The following is an 18,679-nucleotide window of genomic DNA, read 5'->3' on the forward strand; positions in this document are numbered from 1 at the left end:
GGGACCCATGTTCATGTATTTTTAACCTTTTGAATTAAAAGTTATTTTTTAAAGTGGCATGCTGGAGTAACTCTTCTACCTTCAGTTTAATGAGAGTGCCAGTAAGTTTGTTAAAGACCCACTGACCCTGCACCATCAATTGTAAATGTAAGTTAGGGTTACTAAGGGCTCGTTCACATCTGCGCCCGGGACTCCATTCTGTAGCTTTCCGTTTCCTGCACAAAACAGGGCAGGAGACGGAAACCTGACGGCATCTTTCAAACCCATTCATTTGAATGGGTTGGTTTGAAAGGTGTCCTGCCGTGAGCGCCCGTGAGCGTTTTATGCTCTCCGCGGCGAAACCGGATTTTTTAAATCCGGACACAGAGTTGGACATGCAGTACTCTGTGTCCGGTTTTTAAAAAAATGGTTTTGCCGTGGAGAGCTCAAAACTCACTGGCGCTCACGGCCGGACTCGGCATGACAGGTTTCCGTCTTCTGCATGCAGAAGACGGAAACCTGATGCGGAGTCCAGACGCTGGTTTGAACCCAGCGTGTGACCCTAACCATTTTACAAGATTCATCCAGAGTGAATCAAACAATTCTGATTTGCTCTTGTAAAGACCATATACAAATTGTTGCTAGATAGGTGTCTCCACTAGTAGAGTTAGAAGAATTAACAAAAAAGATACACTAAAATATAACTTTTATTTGTTCAAATTTAAAAGTGAAAATAAATAAAGCTTATATAAAGCTAAAATTGCTCAAAGTCTTGACTCAAATTTCTTTAAGTGTGTAAATGGTGTTAAGGAGACATATAGAACCAGACCCTAAAAATTGTAAAGGAATTTGTTCTAAAAGAAGATATTACCCTAACAAACTGAGAATCTAGCTGTATGTTGCTAGCTCAGTTAATTGACTTAGCTTTCCGCTAGCAAGTGAAGGCTGCCTGGGGTAAACAGAAAAAGTGCTAGACGCTGACTGATTTCCGGGAGGGGGAGTGTAATCTGTTGAGGTATATATTCACAAAGGACCGACTTCTCAATACAAAAGTTATATTTTAGTGCATGTTTTGTTTTTTCTTCCAATTTGCTCTTCTGCCTGAAAAATAGGGGGGAGAATATGACCCTGTCTTATTTTCGGAGAAACATGGCTATCTAGTCCTGTCATTGGTTCTGAGGTGTCAAAACAGCTGATAGACTGCCAAACACTGTATAAATACTGCAGAGAGAGCACAAAGGGGTTAATCACCTTCTGATCTATTTCATCTTGGGCTGGAGACTGACTGGGGACTCTTAAAGAAAACAAAGGAATGCAGTCCAATCTGTAGGTTTCATGTTATAGTTTAGGACTGATGGGTCTGGGGAAATCTGACAGCCTCCCCTCTATAACCGTACATACAGAGATAGGACCGCCTCCCCTCTATGACTGTACATACAGAGATAGGACCACCTCCCCTCTATGACCGTACATAGACATAGGACCGCCTCCCCTCTATGACCGTACATACAGAGATAGGACAGCCTCTCCTCTATGACTGTACATACAGAGATTGGACCGCCTCCCCTCTATGACTGTACATACAGAGATAGGACCGCCTCCCCTCAATGACCGTACATAGAGATAGGACCGCCTCCCCTCTATGACCGTACATACAGAGATAGGACCGCCTCCCCTCTATGACTGTACATACAGAGGTAGGGCCGCCTCCCCTCTATGACCGTACATAGAGATAGGACCGCCTCCCCTCTATGACCGTACATACAGAGATAGGACCGCCTCCCCTCTATGACCGTACATAGAGATAGGACCGCCTCCCCTCTATGACCGTACATACAGAGATAGGACAGCCTCTCCTCTATGACTGTACATACAGAGATTGGACCGCCTCCCCTCTATGACTGTACATACAGAGATAGGACCGCCTCCCCTCTATGACCGTACATAGAGATAGGACCACCTCCCCTCTATGACCGTACATACAGAGATAGGACCGCCTCCGCTCTATGACCGTACATACAGAGATAGGACCACCTCCCCTCTATGACTGTACATACAGAGATAGGACAGCCTCCCCTCTATGACTGTATATACAGAGATAGGACTGCCTCTCTGACTTCTCAGTAAAGAAAGAGTAGAGATTTCAATGGAAAAAGTTATACTGAAACTTAACACCCAAAATTATAGATGGATTTGCTCGGCTCTTCCTGCCTGCAGACTACACAGCATTTTCCATGTGATAAATTCCCTTTCACAATTACAGAAGGAAGGTGTGTGCTCCAGTAAGATTTACAGAACATCTTTGAGGAGAAGGAGATTTTTTTTTTTTTATAGATTTCTCAGCTTTAATTGTAATATAAGATCAAATAGAACCAAAAGAGGAGATGAAGAAAGAAAATCTGAGATTCTTTCTTTGTGAAAGTGGATTCAATACTGTACGCTAGTGTAAGGGCCGACTTCGCATGCGTGCCATCAAAAGCCAGAAGTAGCCACTGGAAGAACACGTAGCAGAGAGGGTGTTCCAGAGGAAGAAGAGGCCGTCGCTGGAGACGCCCCTGAGTGCAGTTTGAAAGCTGGGCACTGCCCCCAGTGCTGCGAGAAAACTCATTTACATACCGATGAAAACCGGGATATCTACGCAACGGCAGTGCAGAGAAGACATCAAAAGGTAGGAGAAGAATAGCCTTTCTTAAGGCTATTCCTACGTGTTATGGAGGGAAAAAAAATTTTAATGATTGAATCCCTTTAAGGTCAATGTATGCTCTGTATACAATAAGCTCTCCCTAGTGGTGATTGCAGGTAGCAATCCAGATGGAATCTTGTAAAATGGTTAGGGTTAGTAACCCCACTTACATTCATGATTGATGATGTAGGGTCCGTGGGTCTTAAACTTACTGGAACTCTCTCTCTCTCTCTCTCTCTCTCTCTCTCTCTCTAAACAATAGCACTGTGACCTCTCTACCTCCTCTCCTTTATGCTCTGTTACGATAAGGGGGAGGTGCTGTAATGGAGTGGCTGCGTATGTGGGAGCGAGCAGAGGTGGCCCTGAATTCTGGCCACATAGGTAGCCAAGCACATCACACAGTCGTGGCCAGGAAGCAAGACCCAGGAGTCTGACTAGGGAGGCATGAGGTGGCACTCTGGAGTGGGATTTGGAAGCGGTTATTGCTTTGTTGGGAGGTAGCAAGAACTTGTCCTGGACAGCTGGGGGCTACAGTATGCCTATTCTCCGTCTCCACAACGTCATGTGGCATAACCTGTCACTGGAGGCGCTGACTGTATCCAGGGCTTCTTTTTGGAAGAGGGCTTATACTTCAAGCCTACTCCAAAAATCCTGCAAAATCAAGCTAGGACTGCACGTGTCCTGCATGTCCGACTGTGTCCGGTTAAAAAACAAAAAACGGTTTAGCTGCGGAGAGGCACAAGATGTTTATGGGCGGACACTTTGCAAACCGATTCAAGTCAAATGGTTTGAAGACTGTCGGGTTTCTGTCTCCTGTCCAGTTTCTCGGGCGGAAGACGGAAACCTGGCGCAGGTGTGAAGCTGCCCTAACATAGAAGAGACACTTCAATATATGAAGATTTTATCTCCCCCTTAGATGTCATCCATGTGCCGTCCATGCCATGGTCGTAAATACTTGTACACGGTCGTTTGCATGTATCCTAAGACATCTCATCCAGTAACCCTGCTCTGTAGTGGTGAGGGGTAAATACCCCTAAACAGTGCTGACTACAGATGGCCGTCTCTGCTTTGGCTGCTACTTTGATGAACAGGATTCATATAGTAATGTGCTGGAAGCTAGTTGTGTCCTGGTCGGGAATTTCCCCGTAGGGCGGTAAAGTGTGATCCAGATATCTGTCCTGCCAGCAGCTGTATACAGTCACTTCATGTAAGTCCTGCCCCCAGCTATGTAGCCCCATATGTGGGAGGGGTGTATAAAACACACCTGAGGAGGGGCTGCACATGTTGGGAAGGACAGACTATGGCCACGAACACGCCTGATAAATCGACTTAGGATCCTCCAGATGTGCTCAACACACACATTTCTTAAAGGGAAATCCTAGACAGTAAGTATATACAATATTCTCAGTGTCCAGTGTAGGCAAGTAGTATATACATACAGTGTATACAGTAACTAGTGTCAGAGTGCAGTATTACAGTATTATCCATCTCTAATATAAGTGTGAAGTCTATCCAGTATAGATGTACAGTACATATAGTGTTATCCATATCCAGTATAGATGTACAGTTCATATAGTGTTATCCATATCCAGTATAGATGTACAGTACATAGTGTTATCCATATCCAGTATAGATGTACAGTGTATACAGTGTTATCCATATCCAGTATATATGTACAGTGTATACAGTGTTATCCATATCCAGTATAGATGTACAGTACATAGCGTTATCCATATCCAGTATAGGTGTACAGTGTTATGGGTGTCTAGTACAGATGTGCAATATATACAGTGTTATAAGACTCTAGTATAGCTATGCAGTGTATAGAGTATTGTCCATGTACAATATAAATGTGCATTGTATTTCGTGTTATATGTGTTCACTGGCTTGTATACACCGTGTTATAAGGGTTCATTATACTATACTGTAGATGTGCAGTGTATACTTTTCTCTATATTTTACCCCAGATTTTGGAAGCTAGTGTAAGAATTGTGGGATATATTCATGTACATTCATTAGTGTTATCATGAGATATAGAATTGCACTGAGGGATATTGTGACATTCTTATAAAGTATTACATTTTGCTATACGTGTAGTATTACATTTTGGTATACATGTGGACCCTTTTAATATCTTTTTGGTGTTTTGTAATACTAAAGAATTGTCCCTTGTTACAGCTGCCCGATATACTGTCATATAGATTAAAAGATTGGGGCAAAAAACTGGGACAAACAATCATGAAGGTTCAGAGGGTGTGGAGCTAGAAACACTCCTAGCAACTTCCTCTACTTGAAGACCTAAGTCGTATAAAGTCCCAGACGCTGCTGTCATTTAATAACAATCTATAACACTCGGATGTGAGTGGGTGACCGACATGCAGGTTCTTATCTGAGACTGAGGATGGGCCTATCCTTGGGGATACGTCACTAGACACTTCTAACCTGGATGTAGTCTTGAGTAATCCTCACAGCTAATCTGACTGACAGCTCACTACCTACACCGGCAACAGTCAGCAGGTATGGGAGGCTGTAACAGGAGCTCCACTGCTTTCTAGGTGCAGATCATTGTCTATAGGGGGTTAAATGGGTGAAATGTGTCCAGGTTAGACCCTGATAATGTAAAAGCTCTATCAGAGACTTCTCACAGTTCATGTCTAGTACTGAGGGTAAGCAGCGGTACAAGACATTGGGCCTGTGACCCCTGCGCTCCTTCTATATACATGGGGACATACTCTGCAGATCACCTAAATCTACTGTGCTTATACCTTGCAGAGAAACGAACATGAAGAAGTCTTGTCAAGACGCAACCCCAGTTGGAACGTGTCAGACAACTCGGGTTATAACCAAGTTTACAGAGGTTAGTAACCATGTTTTGTCTCAGTGGATATGGAAACGCTGCTATGTAATACACACACACACACACACACATATATATATATATTATATATATATATATATTCTTCCTTTCATCTAGCGGAGTGATTGCAGGAGGTTGCTAGGATGAAATCTCCTACAGCAGCTGCCTGTGTCATCCTCTTGTCCCCCAGGACGGGCACCACAGCCCCAAAGGGCATTGTCTCATGGAAACAGATATGCACACAAACCTCTCCCTTATGTAGGGAGGGAAATATAGAATCAGATCACTATAGATGAAAGAACCTTATGTTATCTCCGTTCTGGCGGATGCCCATTGCACGCAGAGGAATAATTCCCCTTTTACTTAATGTTAGTAACACTGAATAGTTATATGTTCAGATCTGATCTCCATACTATGGGTACATATAGATCCCCAGCCAAGACCTTATATCACAAAGAAAAGTTGCAGAGCGTAAATATAATGGTAGTACTAGTATCAGTGGCGTAACTACCGCCATAGCAGCAGAGGCAGCTGCCACAGGGCCCGGTGACAGCCGCTACCGCTGCTATCATACTCGGGGGTCTTTTCGGGAGAGGTAAGAAACATAAAAAACACTGTTACTCTCCATGATCCTGCCAGGCCTCCTTCCTAGATGTCTGACGTCACATGAACCCGGACTGCGTCCCAGGTCATGTGACATCCGACGTCATTGAAGAAGGACGGCAGCAGAGACCGACAGTGTAGGAGCCGGGGGGACGGGTAAGAAACAGTAGTTTTTTATGTTTTTATTCCCCCAGGTCTCCGATTATTATACTCTGGTGCAGTCACTGTGTACATACATTACAATACTTATCCTGTACTGATCCTGAGTTACATCCTGTATTATACTCCAGAGCTGCACTCACTATTCTGCTGGTGCAGTCACTGTGTACATACATTACATTACTTATCCTGTACTGATCCTGAGTTACATCCTGTATTATACTCCAGAGCTGCACTCACTATTCTGCTGGTACAGTCACTGTGTACGTACATTACATTACTTATCCTGTACTGATCCTGAGTTACATCCTGTATTATACTCCAGAGCTGTGCTCACTATTCTGCTGGTGCAGTCACTGAGTACATACATTACATTACTTATCCTGTACTGATCCTGAGTTACATCCTGTATTATACTCCAGAGCTGCGCTCACTATTCTGCTGGTACAGTCACTGTGTACATACATTACATTACTTATCCTGTACTGATCCTGAGTTACATCCTGTATTATACTCCAGAGCTGTGCTCACTATTCTGCTGGTGCAGTCACTGTGTACATACATTACATTACTTATCTTGTACTGTTGGTACAGTTAATACATACTTATATGTTCTTGTGCTGTAACTTATCCTGTACTGTAACCCTGGATTTGCCCACCTGAGTTTCCTTCATTGTCCCATCTCTATAACAGTATGTCGGCTCATTTGCAGTAAAGGAAGCTGACTCTAGGAGGAGAGTGTGGATTATAGAGGAGCAGATGCACGTCCTTAAGGTCAGTAAGAAATGTGATAAACTTAGAGTGAATTAGATATGGGTAAATATTCACTGACTCTGCATGTTTATGAAAAAAAATCAGGTGGACACTGGACAAGAGCCCTGAGGGGTCAACTACCCAACTCTCTTCCAATTACACCGCAGCCAAATTAGCCTTAGAAACCATCACTAATCAAGAAATTACACCTTGCATCAGCTCCACATAGCAAATTCACTCCATGTCACTGAATAAAGCTTGGCCAAGCATCTGCTCTGAATAAGGACTAGGGAGTAAGTCGCTGCCAGACATCTCTGGTGGTGGTTTATTTACCCTGAGATATCAGGGGGACGTCAGGAGTCCCTTTTATTAGATGGTTGGTCAGTCAGTCTCAACCACATAATTGGGTTCTGCCACCATGAATCTAATAGGTACGGCTAGCTTTACACCTCCTGCTGTCCCTCTACTAGGGCTCCATCCACGAACCAGTAAATTCAGGATGAGAAAAGCGTCACTAAAACAGGACAGTGCTGCAAAACTGGGGCTAGATGGTGATGGGGTTGGTACAATAACCATATATGATATATGATATAAAATAAACCGTATTATTTCCATCAGTAACAATCTGTGACTGTAATCTAGGTTTGGGTGCCTAGTCACCAATATTTTAAGCCCTATCATTTATGGTAGATTAAAAAGAATCGTTTATCACCTCCACCAACTCAATCTCTTTTCATCTCTTAAAGGGGTTGTCCAGTCCACTGTAGTGGCGGTCCCAGAGAACTGTAGTGACACTCTTATTACTTATATAAGAGCAGTGGTGCATGCACCGCCCGTCCATTAGTACCTTCTGGCACCCAGAGGCTGCTAGCATAGATGATCTGTGCAAGGTCCAGATGCCAGACCCCAACAAATCTCATACTGATGACCTATACAGTGGATAGCCGCCCACCACTCCTGAGCAATCAGTGCAGATAGTTTTGGTGCCTGATATGCTAACTAGACTCTAACAAACGTCATGTGGGTGGTGTCAGGCAGGATCAGGCAAGGGGGTGTGACTCAGAGCTCTTACACTGTCTGCCTCAGATTGGAGCTCTGGATCATGCCACCTTCATGATCCTACTTAACACCATCTATGTGACATTAGAGTCTAGTTAGTTAAGCAGGTACCAAAACTAACTACACTGATTGCTCAGGAATGGTAGGGGCTAGAGAAAAAAATCCAACTCTGCTGAAGTCAGTGAAGGGGCATCTAGTTGGTGAAGGGTTTTCATTAAGTTACCAAAACAAGGAAAGATAACAGACAGATTGTTAAAGCTGGAATGTACTGTAGGTACTGACCTAATGTAGAATTACAAATCTAAGAGCAAAAACAATCTGTCTCGTGGCAATACAATAAAACCGTAAAGTCTTCTCACTCAGCAGCTTTTCCTATTGTGACATTACTAGTTTTCTTCTTTAAATGCCAGCTAAAGTCTGTTTCCCCCACAGGACTGCCCCAAGCGAAGAGCAGTGATCTTGAAGTTCTGCCTTGAGGGAGTAAAGATGTACGATGCAGAAGGAGAGGTAAGGAAGGTCATTATGTGATAGATATATTCCCTATCACAGGGAGTATGTGTGACTGCTGCTCCACTGAAGAACATGCACAGAACTTCTTTACTTGTTGTTATTATGAGATATTTATCACCTAAGTGTTGATTGTGTAGAAAACTCCCTTATGTATTAGACTACCTGAGTCCTAGGTAGTGTTTCCCCCACACACTTAGTGGGTATGACTTCTGCTCGGCTTTCTCAAGGGCTTACCTAGTAACAATATAGGTGACATTTCTTATCATCTTACAATATGCAGACGCTGCTCATGGCCCACGCTCTTCGGAGGATCCAATACACCACGTGCAGGCTGGAGGACAATCAGTTTGCCTTTGTGTCACGTAACCCAAATAGCCCTCAAAATCACCTGTTCTGCCACCTGTTTGTATGCAGCCAACCCAGTGAGGTAATACAAAGGCAGATCTCTAATCTGGAATTTTATTTAGTTAACTGATACAAATTGTCATTTTCCTTGTTGTGTAATGTAGCACACTACTACTAACCTAGTACAATAATTCTCTGTCTCTCCTCTACAAAGGCTCAAGTGCTGAACCTGCTGCTATGCCGCTCCTTCCAGCTCCAGTATCTGGCAATGCACCCTGAAGTTGGTGACCAGAAAGCTTCAGCATGCAATTCTGTCAAGGAGGTTGTGAGGGAGCCCCTTGACCCTGAAGAGGTGTCTCTGAATGTGAATGCTTTAGTGTCCTTTAGAAGACTTCCAGTGACTGGAGAGGTGACGAATGGCTGCAACCAAGTAAGACTCTAGAGATGCTGCAAAATGTCATCTGGACTCACTGAAAGTAAAAAATATACACATCTATCTTCATGTCAACTGTGCCCAGGGCTGGGTTAGGCACACAGGCCCATGTGTATTCCTAAAAGAAGTGTCAGATCCTCTACTCTAATCTCTCACCAGCCATCTATATAACAGAGTCTACATCCATCACTAACAGTCCGTATATATAAGAGAGTCTACAACCATCTCTCTAAACCCTTGTATAGAATAGAGTCTAATTCCTGTCAATCACAACCCTTATGTATAGTAGAGTCTTCTCCTATCTCGCTGTCCTTCTATATAACAGAGTCTACACAATTGATTCTGCTGCCTATATAATTAGGTCTACTTCCATCTCTTACCATCCATCCATACGACTAAATGTATTCCCACCTTTAGCCCATGTCTTTATAGCCAAGTCGACTCCCAATATAGCTAAATAAGGTTTTTTTTATGTAGATGGTGAGCCCCATATAGGGATCACAATGTACATTTTTTTTTCCTATCAGTATGTCTTTGTAGAATGGGGGCGAATCCATGCAAACACGGGGGAAAATAACAACTTCTTGCAGACGTTGTTCCTGGCAGGATTCGAACCCAGGACTCCAGCGCTGCAAGGTTGCAGTGCTAACCACTGAGCCACCATATTGCCCCTGATATCTAAATAAGTTTTGAAGTTGTTCCAGTTAATATTTTTTATGGCATAGCTAGGCTTAAAATAACAAATACTTCATACTTACCTGTCCGTTCAGCCGGGAATCCAGCGGAGAGTCTCCATTTAGGTCCCTGGTCGCCATGACCTTTGACCTGAATGAGCTACATGAGCGCTCACCCACAGATCAACTGATGCGCTTGTGTACAGGCAGAAGACCAAGGACCCAAACAGAGATTTCCTGCTTTATTCCCAGACAAACAAACAGGTGAGTATATAGCATTTGGCATTATAAGCCTCACTATGCCCTAACAAAAATAAGTGGAACACTACTTTAAGCCCCCCTCCCCTTCCCCACAGTTATGGAGGCACAGGGTTTGAGCAAAGTATACTACAATTCACCCCGATAAGGATAAGTTCAGGGAAACTGCGGAGATGGCAGACACTTTACACAGTTCTATCTCCGAGATCATGTCTGTATCCCACCTAGATTTTGAGATACTACTGTTTAAAGGGATTCTACCATTAAACTACTTTTTTTTCTAATTACCACGTCGGAAAAGCTGCCCAGAGCTCTTTCCTGCACGGCCCCCTACTTCTGCAGCAACTCCGCCTCTTCTGGCTTCTCTTGCTCTTGTAGTTCGATACAGGAGCATAGAGAACTACAAGATCAAGAGAAGCCAGAAGAGGCGGAGTTGCTGCAGAAGAAGGAGGTGGCGCAGGAAAGAGCTCTCGGGCAGCAATGGGGATGCGCTCATCGGCCTTTCAGCGCTGGGGCCCGCCCTCATTGCTGCGTAGAGCTCATTTGCATACTGGTTAAAACCGGTATTTCTACGGAACGGAACGGCGGAGACCACGTCTAAAGGTAGGAGACGAATAGCCTTTGTTAAGGCTATTCCGACGTGGTAATTAGAAAAAAAAAGTAGTTTAATGGTAGAATCCCTTTAAGGTGGAGTTGCAAATACTCGCAACTTTCACTTTGACTATTGTGCAGAACAGGAGCAGCTGATGGTCTGAAGACGGAAGACAAAATTATTTCATTTTTCTCCTATCACATGAGCCTTAGGGAGGGTATACTAGGGACTTTTGTTCATGATATCACACACCCCCCCTCCTTTATCAATCACTTGCCACTTAACATCTTTTATGTTGTGGTCATTGCTGACGACAGCATATCAGACATTTTACAGAAAAAAAGTAAAAACAGACTTTTTTCCCCTTGTTAATGAAAAAAACGGCAACACAAAATAGGTATCACCACATCTGTAGCAACCCCTAACATAATGTTAGTATGTTATTTATTCCTCATGATAAACGCCATAAACCTTAAAATTCAGGTGCCAGAATTGATTTTTTCTGATCATCTCACCTCTCAATAACAAAAAGTAATAAAAACTGATCATAAAGTCTTATGGACCCACAAAATACAAGATCTCCTATAGATAAATTGAGGTCATTCTTCATATTGACATGGACTAAGTATGTAGAGGGGGCTCAGCTATTTCTTATCATAATCTCTCAAATTCTGTTTCCAAATTCTGTAAGGCATCTATCCATCTGCTACATTTTAGCCTGATCACAAGACATGGGAAAGTAGAGTCATTTTAGCATCAGAGTGATTGTTTATTTCATGGCAATTCATTTGATAAATTTTCCCCTTTATATAAACAGTAAGTTTTCTTCCTCAGAGTGAACCTACAAGAAGCTCATCATTGGAGTCTCCTTATTGCTCCCCAACTTTGGTCCGTAAGAAGGCGATTCGCAGCAAAGTCCTTCGTTCTGGGGCCTATCGCTGCCCGAAGAATGAGCCTCATGACCAGGAGAGCAGAACACAAGGTAGGGACTTGCAGAAGGACCTTTATACCGTAATAAAATAATATCCTACAGTATCCTAAAATCCCCTGCATAAAATATCTCATAAAAAGGGAACGAAACTCAAATTCCAGAATAATACTGAATTACAAGGAATGTAGGTTATGTGACATTGAATGGTTAAGACGTACACACCAACACTGCTATGGCTGGAAAGCTCAGCCTAGTGTGCACGTGTTCTTAATGGGCTAAAGGGAGTAAGGCTAAAGCCCCACCTTGCAAAATGTAGCGGTTTTTTCCCCTGTTCTTTTTGCTGTGTTACCCTACATAGGGCCTTAGCCTACAAGTCACTGCCAGGCATCTCTAATAGGACTGAGTGTTGAAATTAAACATGCTTGAATCTTCTCTCCCAAGCTCATCTCTAGACAATTGTGGGGCTCCCATACTTATCGTAGCTCGTAACGCCAACATTTGTAAGGTTGTGTTATGGGGCATTAAAGGGGTTGTTTGAGGATATAAAACTTTTTACATTGCATTCAAGGCACTGAGTAAACATGCTAACTGTATACAAGAGGGTCCCCACGTTGCCCTGATTAGGGTTTGTTCACACGAGGCAAGAGGGCGCAGATTTTGATGCCGAATCCACCTCATAATCCGCCTCCTCACAATAGAGGTCTAGGTAGACCACTAACGTTCTTTTTTGCGCTAGCGATGTGTTCCCGCGCCTGCCCTTTCTTCAGGCAAATACCGCGGATGATCAAGCCACAGCTCCCACCTCGTGACAGCACCCAACCAGACTAGGCCCATTCCCAGCCAAAATACGCGGTCACTAGCCCCGTGTGAACTAGCCCATAGATTTGCAGAGCACAGCCGGGAGGTCACATGACTGACACCGCTGTACACTATGGACCTACAGCTGGAGATGATGATGTCATAGACAGCCAAAGCGGCAGCAGGGAAGGCTGAGCACAAGCTTTCCTGAACTGTCTTGACCAATCCCTAATTTATGACAAGTAGTCATAGAAGTGATCATGACAGGGAACCTATACACCATTACCCCAGTCGATCTATGGAGCTAGTCACATGTTCGACCATACGAGCTGCATGGCAAAAAATACTATATGTCCTATATTTACCCTTTTTTCAGGTCACGGGACAGACTGAAGCCTATGCAGGATCTGTATAAGTTCATGCCACGCGGATGTAAATCGGCCTTCAAAAACGCGCCGTTTCATCACGACTAATTTACATCAACATGCGATTACATTATTTTAGTGTGAATATAACCTTAGGGGGCATGCTCACGTAGCAGCAGCCACCAATTATTGTATGTTTATACAGATAATGATGCAATCTTTGGTGGCTGAAACCCCGCACTGTGAGTATGCCCGCTTAGACCAGCTACATCATGATAGTAATGGAGAGTAGCAGTCATGATCTCCATTTTATTTTCTAGGCAGATCTGGGTGTGTTGTGACTGAGATCTCAGGAAAGCTGGAGGATTTGCTGGATGCTGTGCGGCGCTGTGCTGGAGTCAACAGGTGCAGAATGGATTACAGAGTAATTCTAATAGTGTTCGGGGGTATTCACACAGTGCAGTTCTGTCATGTTGCAAAAACAACACAGCAAAACCCACCTGCACTTTTACCTTGATTTTCAATGATATTAAGGCTAAGGGTGCATTCAGACTACGTAACGCCGGGCGTGTATGAGAGCCGTACACGCCGGCATTACGGCAGACTGCCGAACACTTCCCATTCACTTCAATGGGAGCGCTCGTAAACGCCGCTGTTACGAGCGCTCCCATTGAAGTGAATGGGAAGTGTTCGGCAGTCTGCCGTAATGCCGGCGTGTACGGCTCTCATACACGCCCGGCGTTACGTAGTCTGAATGCACCCTAAGGCTGTATTCACACAGAGTAACGCAAGGCGTTTTTTGTGTGTTTTTTTGCACATAGCGCCACGTTAACGCCGCGTAGCGCCGCGTTAACACCGGTCAACGCCACCGCAAAATAGCGCGGCGTTAACGCAGCGTATACACGGCATTACGCGACGCTATGTGCAAAAAGCACACAAAAAACGCCTGGCGTTACTCTGTGTGAATACAGCCTAAGGCTGAGTTCAGACGGGTTTTTTTGGTCCAAAATTTGACGTGGAGGCCGCCTCAGATTCCAGACCAAAAAAACGGGTAGCCGCGACTAGATACGAGTGCAGTGCAACGGCATCCAGTCGCAGCACTCCGCTCTGGATTAGGCCCAAATAAATGGGCCTAGTCGGGGAAGGAATGTCTTCAGGCGGACGTCAGCGACTGAATGAGCTGCGGAATCCGCCTGAAGAAAGAGCATGTAGCTTCTTTTTTCCGCAAGCAGGAACAAACCACTCACGGAAAAAAAGAAATGACCGGCTCCCATTGATTCCAATAGGAGGCGTTTTTTTGGTCAGGATTTTGACACGGATTCCGCGTCAAAATCCTGACCAAAAAACCCCGTCTAAACTCTGCCTTAGGCCCCACATAATGGACTGCAGAAAAAAAAAAGTGCTGCAGGAAAAATCATGGAGGCAACACATTGTGGTTTTTCCTGTAGCGCATTTCACGTTATACCTATAGGGAAACCGCTGGCTTTTCTGTAGGTATAATTGACATTCTGCGCTAGAATCTCTAGAATTCACTTGCTGTGTTTTTTTTTTTTACCATGGCGGGAACATTTACATCACGTGAGGCCGCGGCCTATAGATTTAATGCGCATTCCCTGGAAAGTGGTGAATGGCCATGCATTTACTACAGGTGAAATACATTCATTTTCCATGTTTCACCCATAAAACATACACTTCCACCACAAATCAATGTAAAAGTGCATGAGTTAAATGTGTTTTTTTTATGTCACCTCCACCCCAACATCTGAATACACCCTACAGGAAAAGAACTACATTTTCGATTCATTTAATATGTGTATGATAATACAGGAGGAGATGGAGTCCTCCACTGCTCCCTGTGCTGCAGACATAGGCGCTGTACCATCATGCTTATGTTTTTGTATAGGGACACATCCATGAACCTTCTGAAGAATGACCGCATAGGAGCATTCGTACTTCATCCAGACCTGGAGTGTCAGGGTCAGTTTACACTGTACCTAAGCACGAAATGTGGGGTCATTCCATACAAGATCTATACAACGCCGCAGGCCAAGTACTACGTTGAGGTATGTTACGCATTGAACGTACGGGTAAATCCATGCATAGGCCTGACAATTATTGTTACTTATCTGAATGGTTTTTCCTTCTCCTTAGCATCTACCGCAGGAATTCCCTAGCCTCACAGAGTTGGTGGCCTATCACTCTGGCACGGACAGCAGCCTTTTCTTCCAGTTGGCTCATGGTCGGGTTAATCCATGCTATGACGCACAAGATGTGACAACCAGTCAGCCATCCCCCCTTACAGAGGACATAGCCATAAAGGAGTGCAAGCTAAAAGAGTCTGTTGAGACAGAAGAACAGCCAACAAACACAGACATAGCCACTGAACAAAAGCAAACTGTATATCATATCTAACATCTACCAGATCTCCCCATATAGGTTACAGACACAGAAAATATTGTTCTATTGAAGCACGATTCACTCTACTATTATAATGAATAGTACCAGTCCTCTACAGATTGGCATATATGCACATCAGTAAGAAACATGGCATAAGGGAATGTAACACTATATAATAATCCAGGTCCCTATATACCTTGTGCTATGTAGAAGAGTGGTATATTGTATGTGAGACCTTCAGGGCCTTCTCAGGGTCCAGGGCTGGCAGCGATTGCTACTACTGCACCCTCTACAGCCACTCCTCATCACCCTCCGAAAACTGCTTCATTGCCAACCATCATCTGTTCCAAACTAGGTAGAAGTCTGAGAATTACCAATTTTATTCCAGGATATCCTCACTATATACTGATTTTCCTTTGTGGATCAATAAAGCGAAGGCACATTAGCCATGTTCGTCTTCACATTCCCAGGAGCAGATCATTAGGAGGACAGTGGAATGTGAAGGGCTGACCCCTGAGGAGAGACTCTGCTGACTTATGCACCTCGAAGGCAATAAGAGTAATATCCACACGTCTTCCTTTATTATATTTATGGCCATAGTCTCCCATCTGATATAAGGAGAGAATGTCTGCTTTATTTATTCTAGTAAATAAATATATTTTTACATTGTGTCAGTCTCTTCTGGTGCAGCTTCACACCCCACATCACAATCCCAAGGCTTTTATGTTCTCACCAAGTTACTAATGGAGGAAAGCACCACAGAAAGTGGAATGGTGCAGGTCCCACATCTCTTATGAGGGACAGAGGCCCAACTTAAGCTGTCAAAAACCAGGGCAGAAACGAATCGCAGTTTTTCCCGCAGTGCTTCTCACTGAAAGTCCAAAGAGTTTTCCTCTGTAGACTTTCTGATTCAATTATACCTATACAAAAAAAAAACAAATAAAAAATGCCAGCGTTTCCCTAGGTATAATTGACATGTTGCGATTTACAAAAATGTAAGTTTTTGGAAATCGCAACATGTGTGCTGTGGATGTTTTTCTGCAGTATATGGATAGGATGAGTCACTTTGCAAGTATGGTAAAACACTGTGGTTTTTCGGTGGTGTTTCTGCAGTAGCAAAATGGCAGGATATGCGCTGTGTGAAGGGCTGGCCTAAAGATAGAAAAATCTGCTCTTGACTCCTACAGAAATGGATGGGAGCGTTAGGAGTCAGTGGTGGAGGTGAATTCCTTCCATAATATACCTGCAAAAGACTCCGTATGAACATACCCTAAGGCAGCCATCATTTGCAGTCTGCTTCTGGGATTGCCTATGTACTATATCTGTAGTTCTGTGTAGAATAATACAATTTAACGGTTATTATAAATAAATTAAAAAACAACAAAGAAATATGTGCAAATAAAAACCTAACTATGGCTGGGGCCCCACGAGGCATAAATGCTGCAATTTGCCCACGGCAGAAATGCCGTGGAGAAAAAAAATAAAAAAAATCACAGTGTTTTACAGTCAGGGCAAAGTTGACTATACTATATGCACAATAATATATCCATCACAGTCATCTACCATTCTAATCTTCACAATTCCTGCAACAAAGCATCTATAGTCATCTATGGTGGAACTGTAGACACCCCACAGTCCTAAATTTACAAGAGAGATTCATTCCTACCCAGCTCAGTAACACAGAACCTGATACACAATGATCTGTCCTAGTTCTAGGGGCATGGTTGGTTATTTTGGTCTGAGGCCACACATTGCACTAACATTAAGAAGTCACAATAAGAATTTTTGACATAATGTACACTGAGATGAGAAAGATTTCTGACAAAGAAAATCAGACCGCTAGATAATGACAAAAACAATGGTGACTGAGGGTGCATTCACACGGAGTAACGTGCCGCGTGATGTGGCACGTATACGCCGTGTGAGATTTTGAGCGTCGAATACGCTCCCATTGATTTCCATGGGAGCCGGGATCATATACACTGCGTTATTTTGCGGCCGTGATTTATGAATCCCACAGAATCCTATAGAACACCTGCGGAGAGATCTCTTGATGGTAGTTTGGAGAAGGCCCCCTTCACATCTCAGGGGGGACCTGGAGCAGTTTGCCAAAGAAGAATGGTCTAAAATTCCAGCAGAGCCTTGTAAGAAACTCATTGCTGGTTACCGGGAGCGGTTGTGCGCAGTTATTGTGTCTAAAGGTTGTGCTACCAAGTATTAAGCCGAGGGCGCCAATACCTTTGTCCGGCCCATTTTTGGAGTTTTGTGTAAAATGATCAATGATTTGACTTTTTTTTTTCCATTCTCTTTTGTGTTTTTTCATTGCAAGCAAAATAAATGAAGATATTACCAAAGAGTTTGTGCTTGTAATCATTTTCTGAAAGAAAATGAGAATTATCTGACAGAATTGCAGGGGTGCCAATACTTTTGGCTAACACTGTATTTCTCATTCCTTCTGTATCCATTCCTGGTTTTGGCTCAAAAAACCTCAGCTTTTCCACAATGTGGGGCCTTAACCTAAGGCCGGGGCCCCACGGGCTGGGGCACCGGGATTTGGCCGTGGCAGAAACGCCGCGGAAAAAAATTGCGGTGTTGTACAGTACTTGCAAAGTGGATGGGATTCATGCAAATCCCATGTCCACTTTACGGGGGGAAAAAAAAAAAAAAAAAAATCGCTGCAATTTCCAAAACAGTCGCGGTTTTGAAAATCGCAGTATGTCAATTATATCTATGGAAGCGCCGACGGCTTTCCTGACAGCTTTCCTATAGATATAATTTTAACAAAAAGTCCAAGGAGGAAAACTCCGTGAACTTTCTGTTCAAAGCACTGCAGGAAGAACTACAATGCGTTCATACTGCGGTTGTTCCAGCAGCGTTTCAGCGTGGCGGTTCCGGCCCGTGGGGCCTTAGCCTAAAGGGGTTTTCAGGGTCTGATCAATGAGGGTCTGAAACTGTGGACGCCACAGTCTAGAAATTTTCTGCCTCCTCGAACGGAATTCCGAACGCAGATGTGAACCAGGCCTAAGTTATAAAAAAAAATTGATCTGCTCAATTTTTTGGTTACTGAGGGATGACAATTTTTAGTTATGACGAAATAGCTATACAGCCCCATCCTTAGTGTAACCATTTACAACATATGTACAAAGATGCCTGGACACATAAAGCTATGTAATAACTTGGTAAGTGTGCCAACTCTCTCTTTATGACAGATGTTGATGGAAAGAGAAATGAGCATGTCAGATTTCACAAAAGACAAGTTGCTGGCAAAGGTGTCTGGAGAGAA

General features: G+C 43.6%; 1 protein-coding gene across 1 annotated transcript; it reads left to right on the forward strand.

Annotated features, from left to right (window-relative positions):
- Positions 1–5,444: 5,444 nt before the first annotated feature.
- On the forward strand, positions 5,445–15,561 carry SH2D5 (SH2 domain containing 5). Its single transcript, XM_075278834.1, has 9 exons — positions 5,445–5,519; positions 6,975–7,055; positions 8,526–8,600; positions 8,884–9,030; positions 9,163–9,378; positions 11,740–11,887; positions 13,320–13,404; positions 14,903–15,062; positions 15,151–15,561. The coding sequence occupies exons 1-9, from the start codon at positions 5,445–5,447 to the stop codon at positions 15,409–15,411; spliced, it is 1,248 nt and encodes a 415-aa protein (XP_075134935.1). The 3' UTR covers positions 15,412–15,561.
- The last annotated feature ends 3,118 nt before the right edge of the window (positions 15,562–18,679 follow it).

Source organism: Leptodactylus fuscus, chromosome 6, assembly GCF_031893055.1.
Source record: "Leptodactylus fuscus isolate aLepFus1 chromosome 6, aLepFus1.hap2, whole genome shotgun sequence".
Lineage (NCBI taxonomy): Eukaryota > Metazoa > Chordata > Amphibia > Anura > Leptodactylidae > Leptodactylus > Leptodactylus fuscus.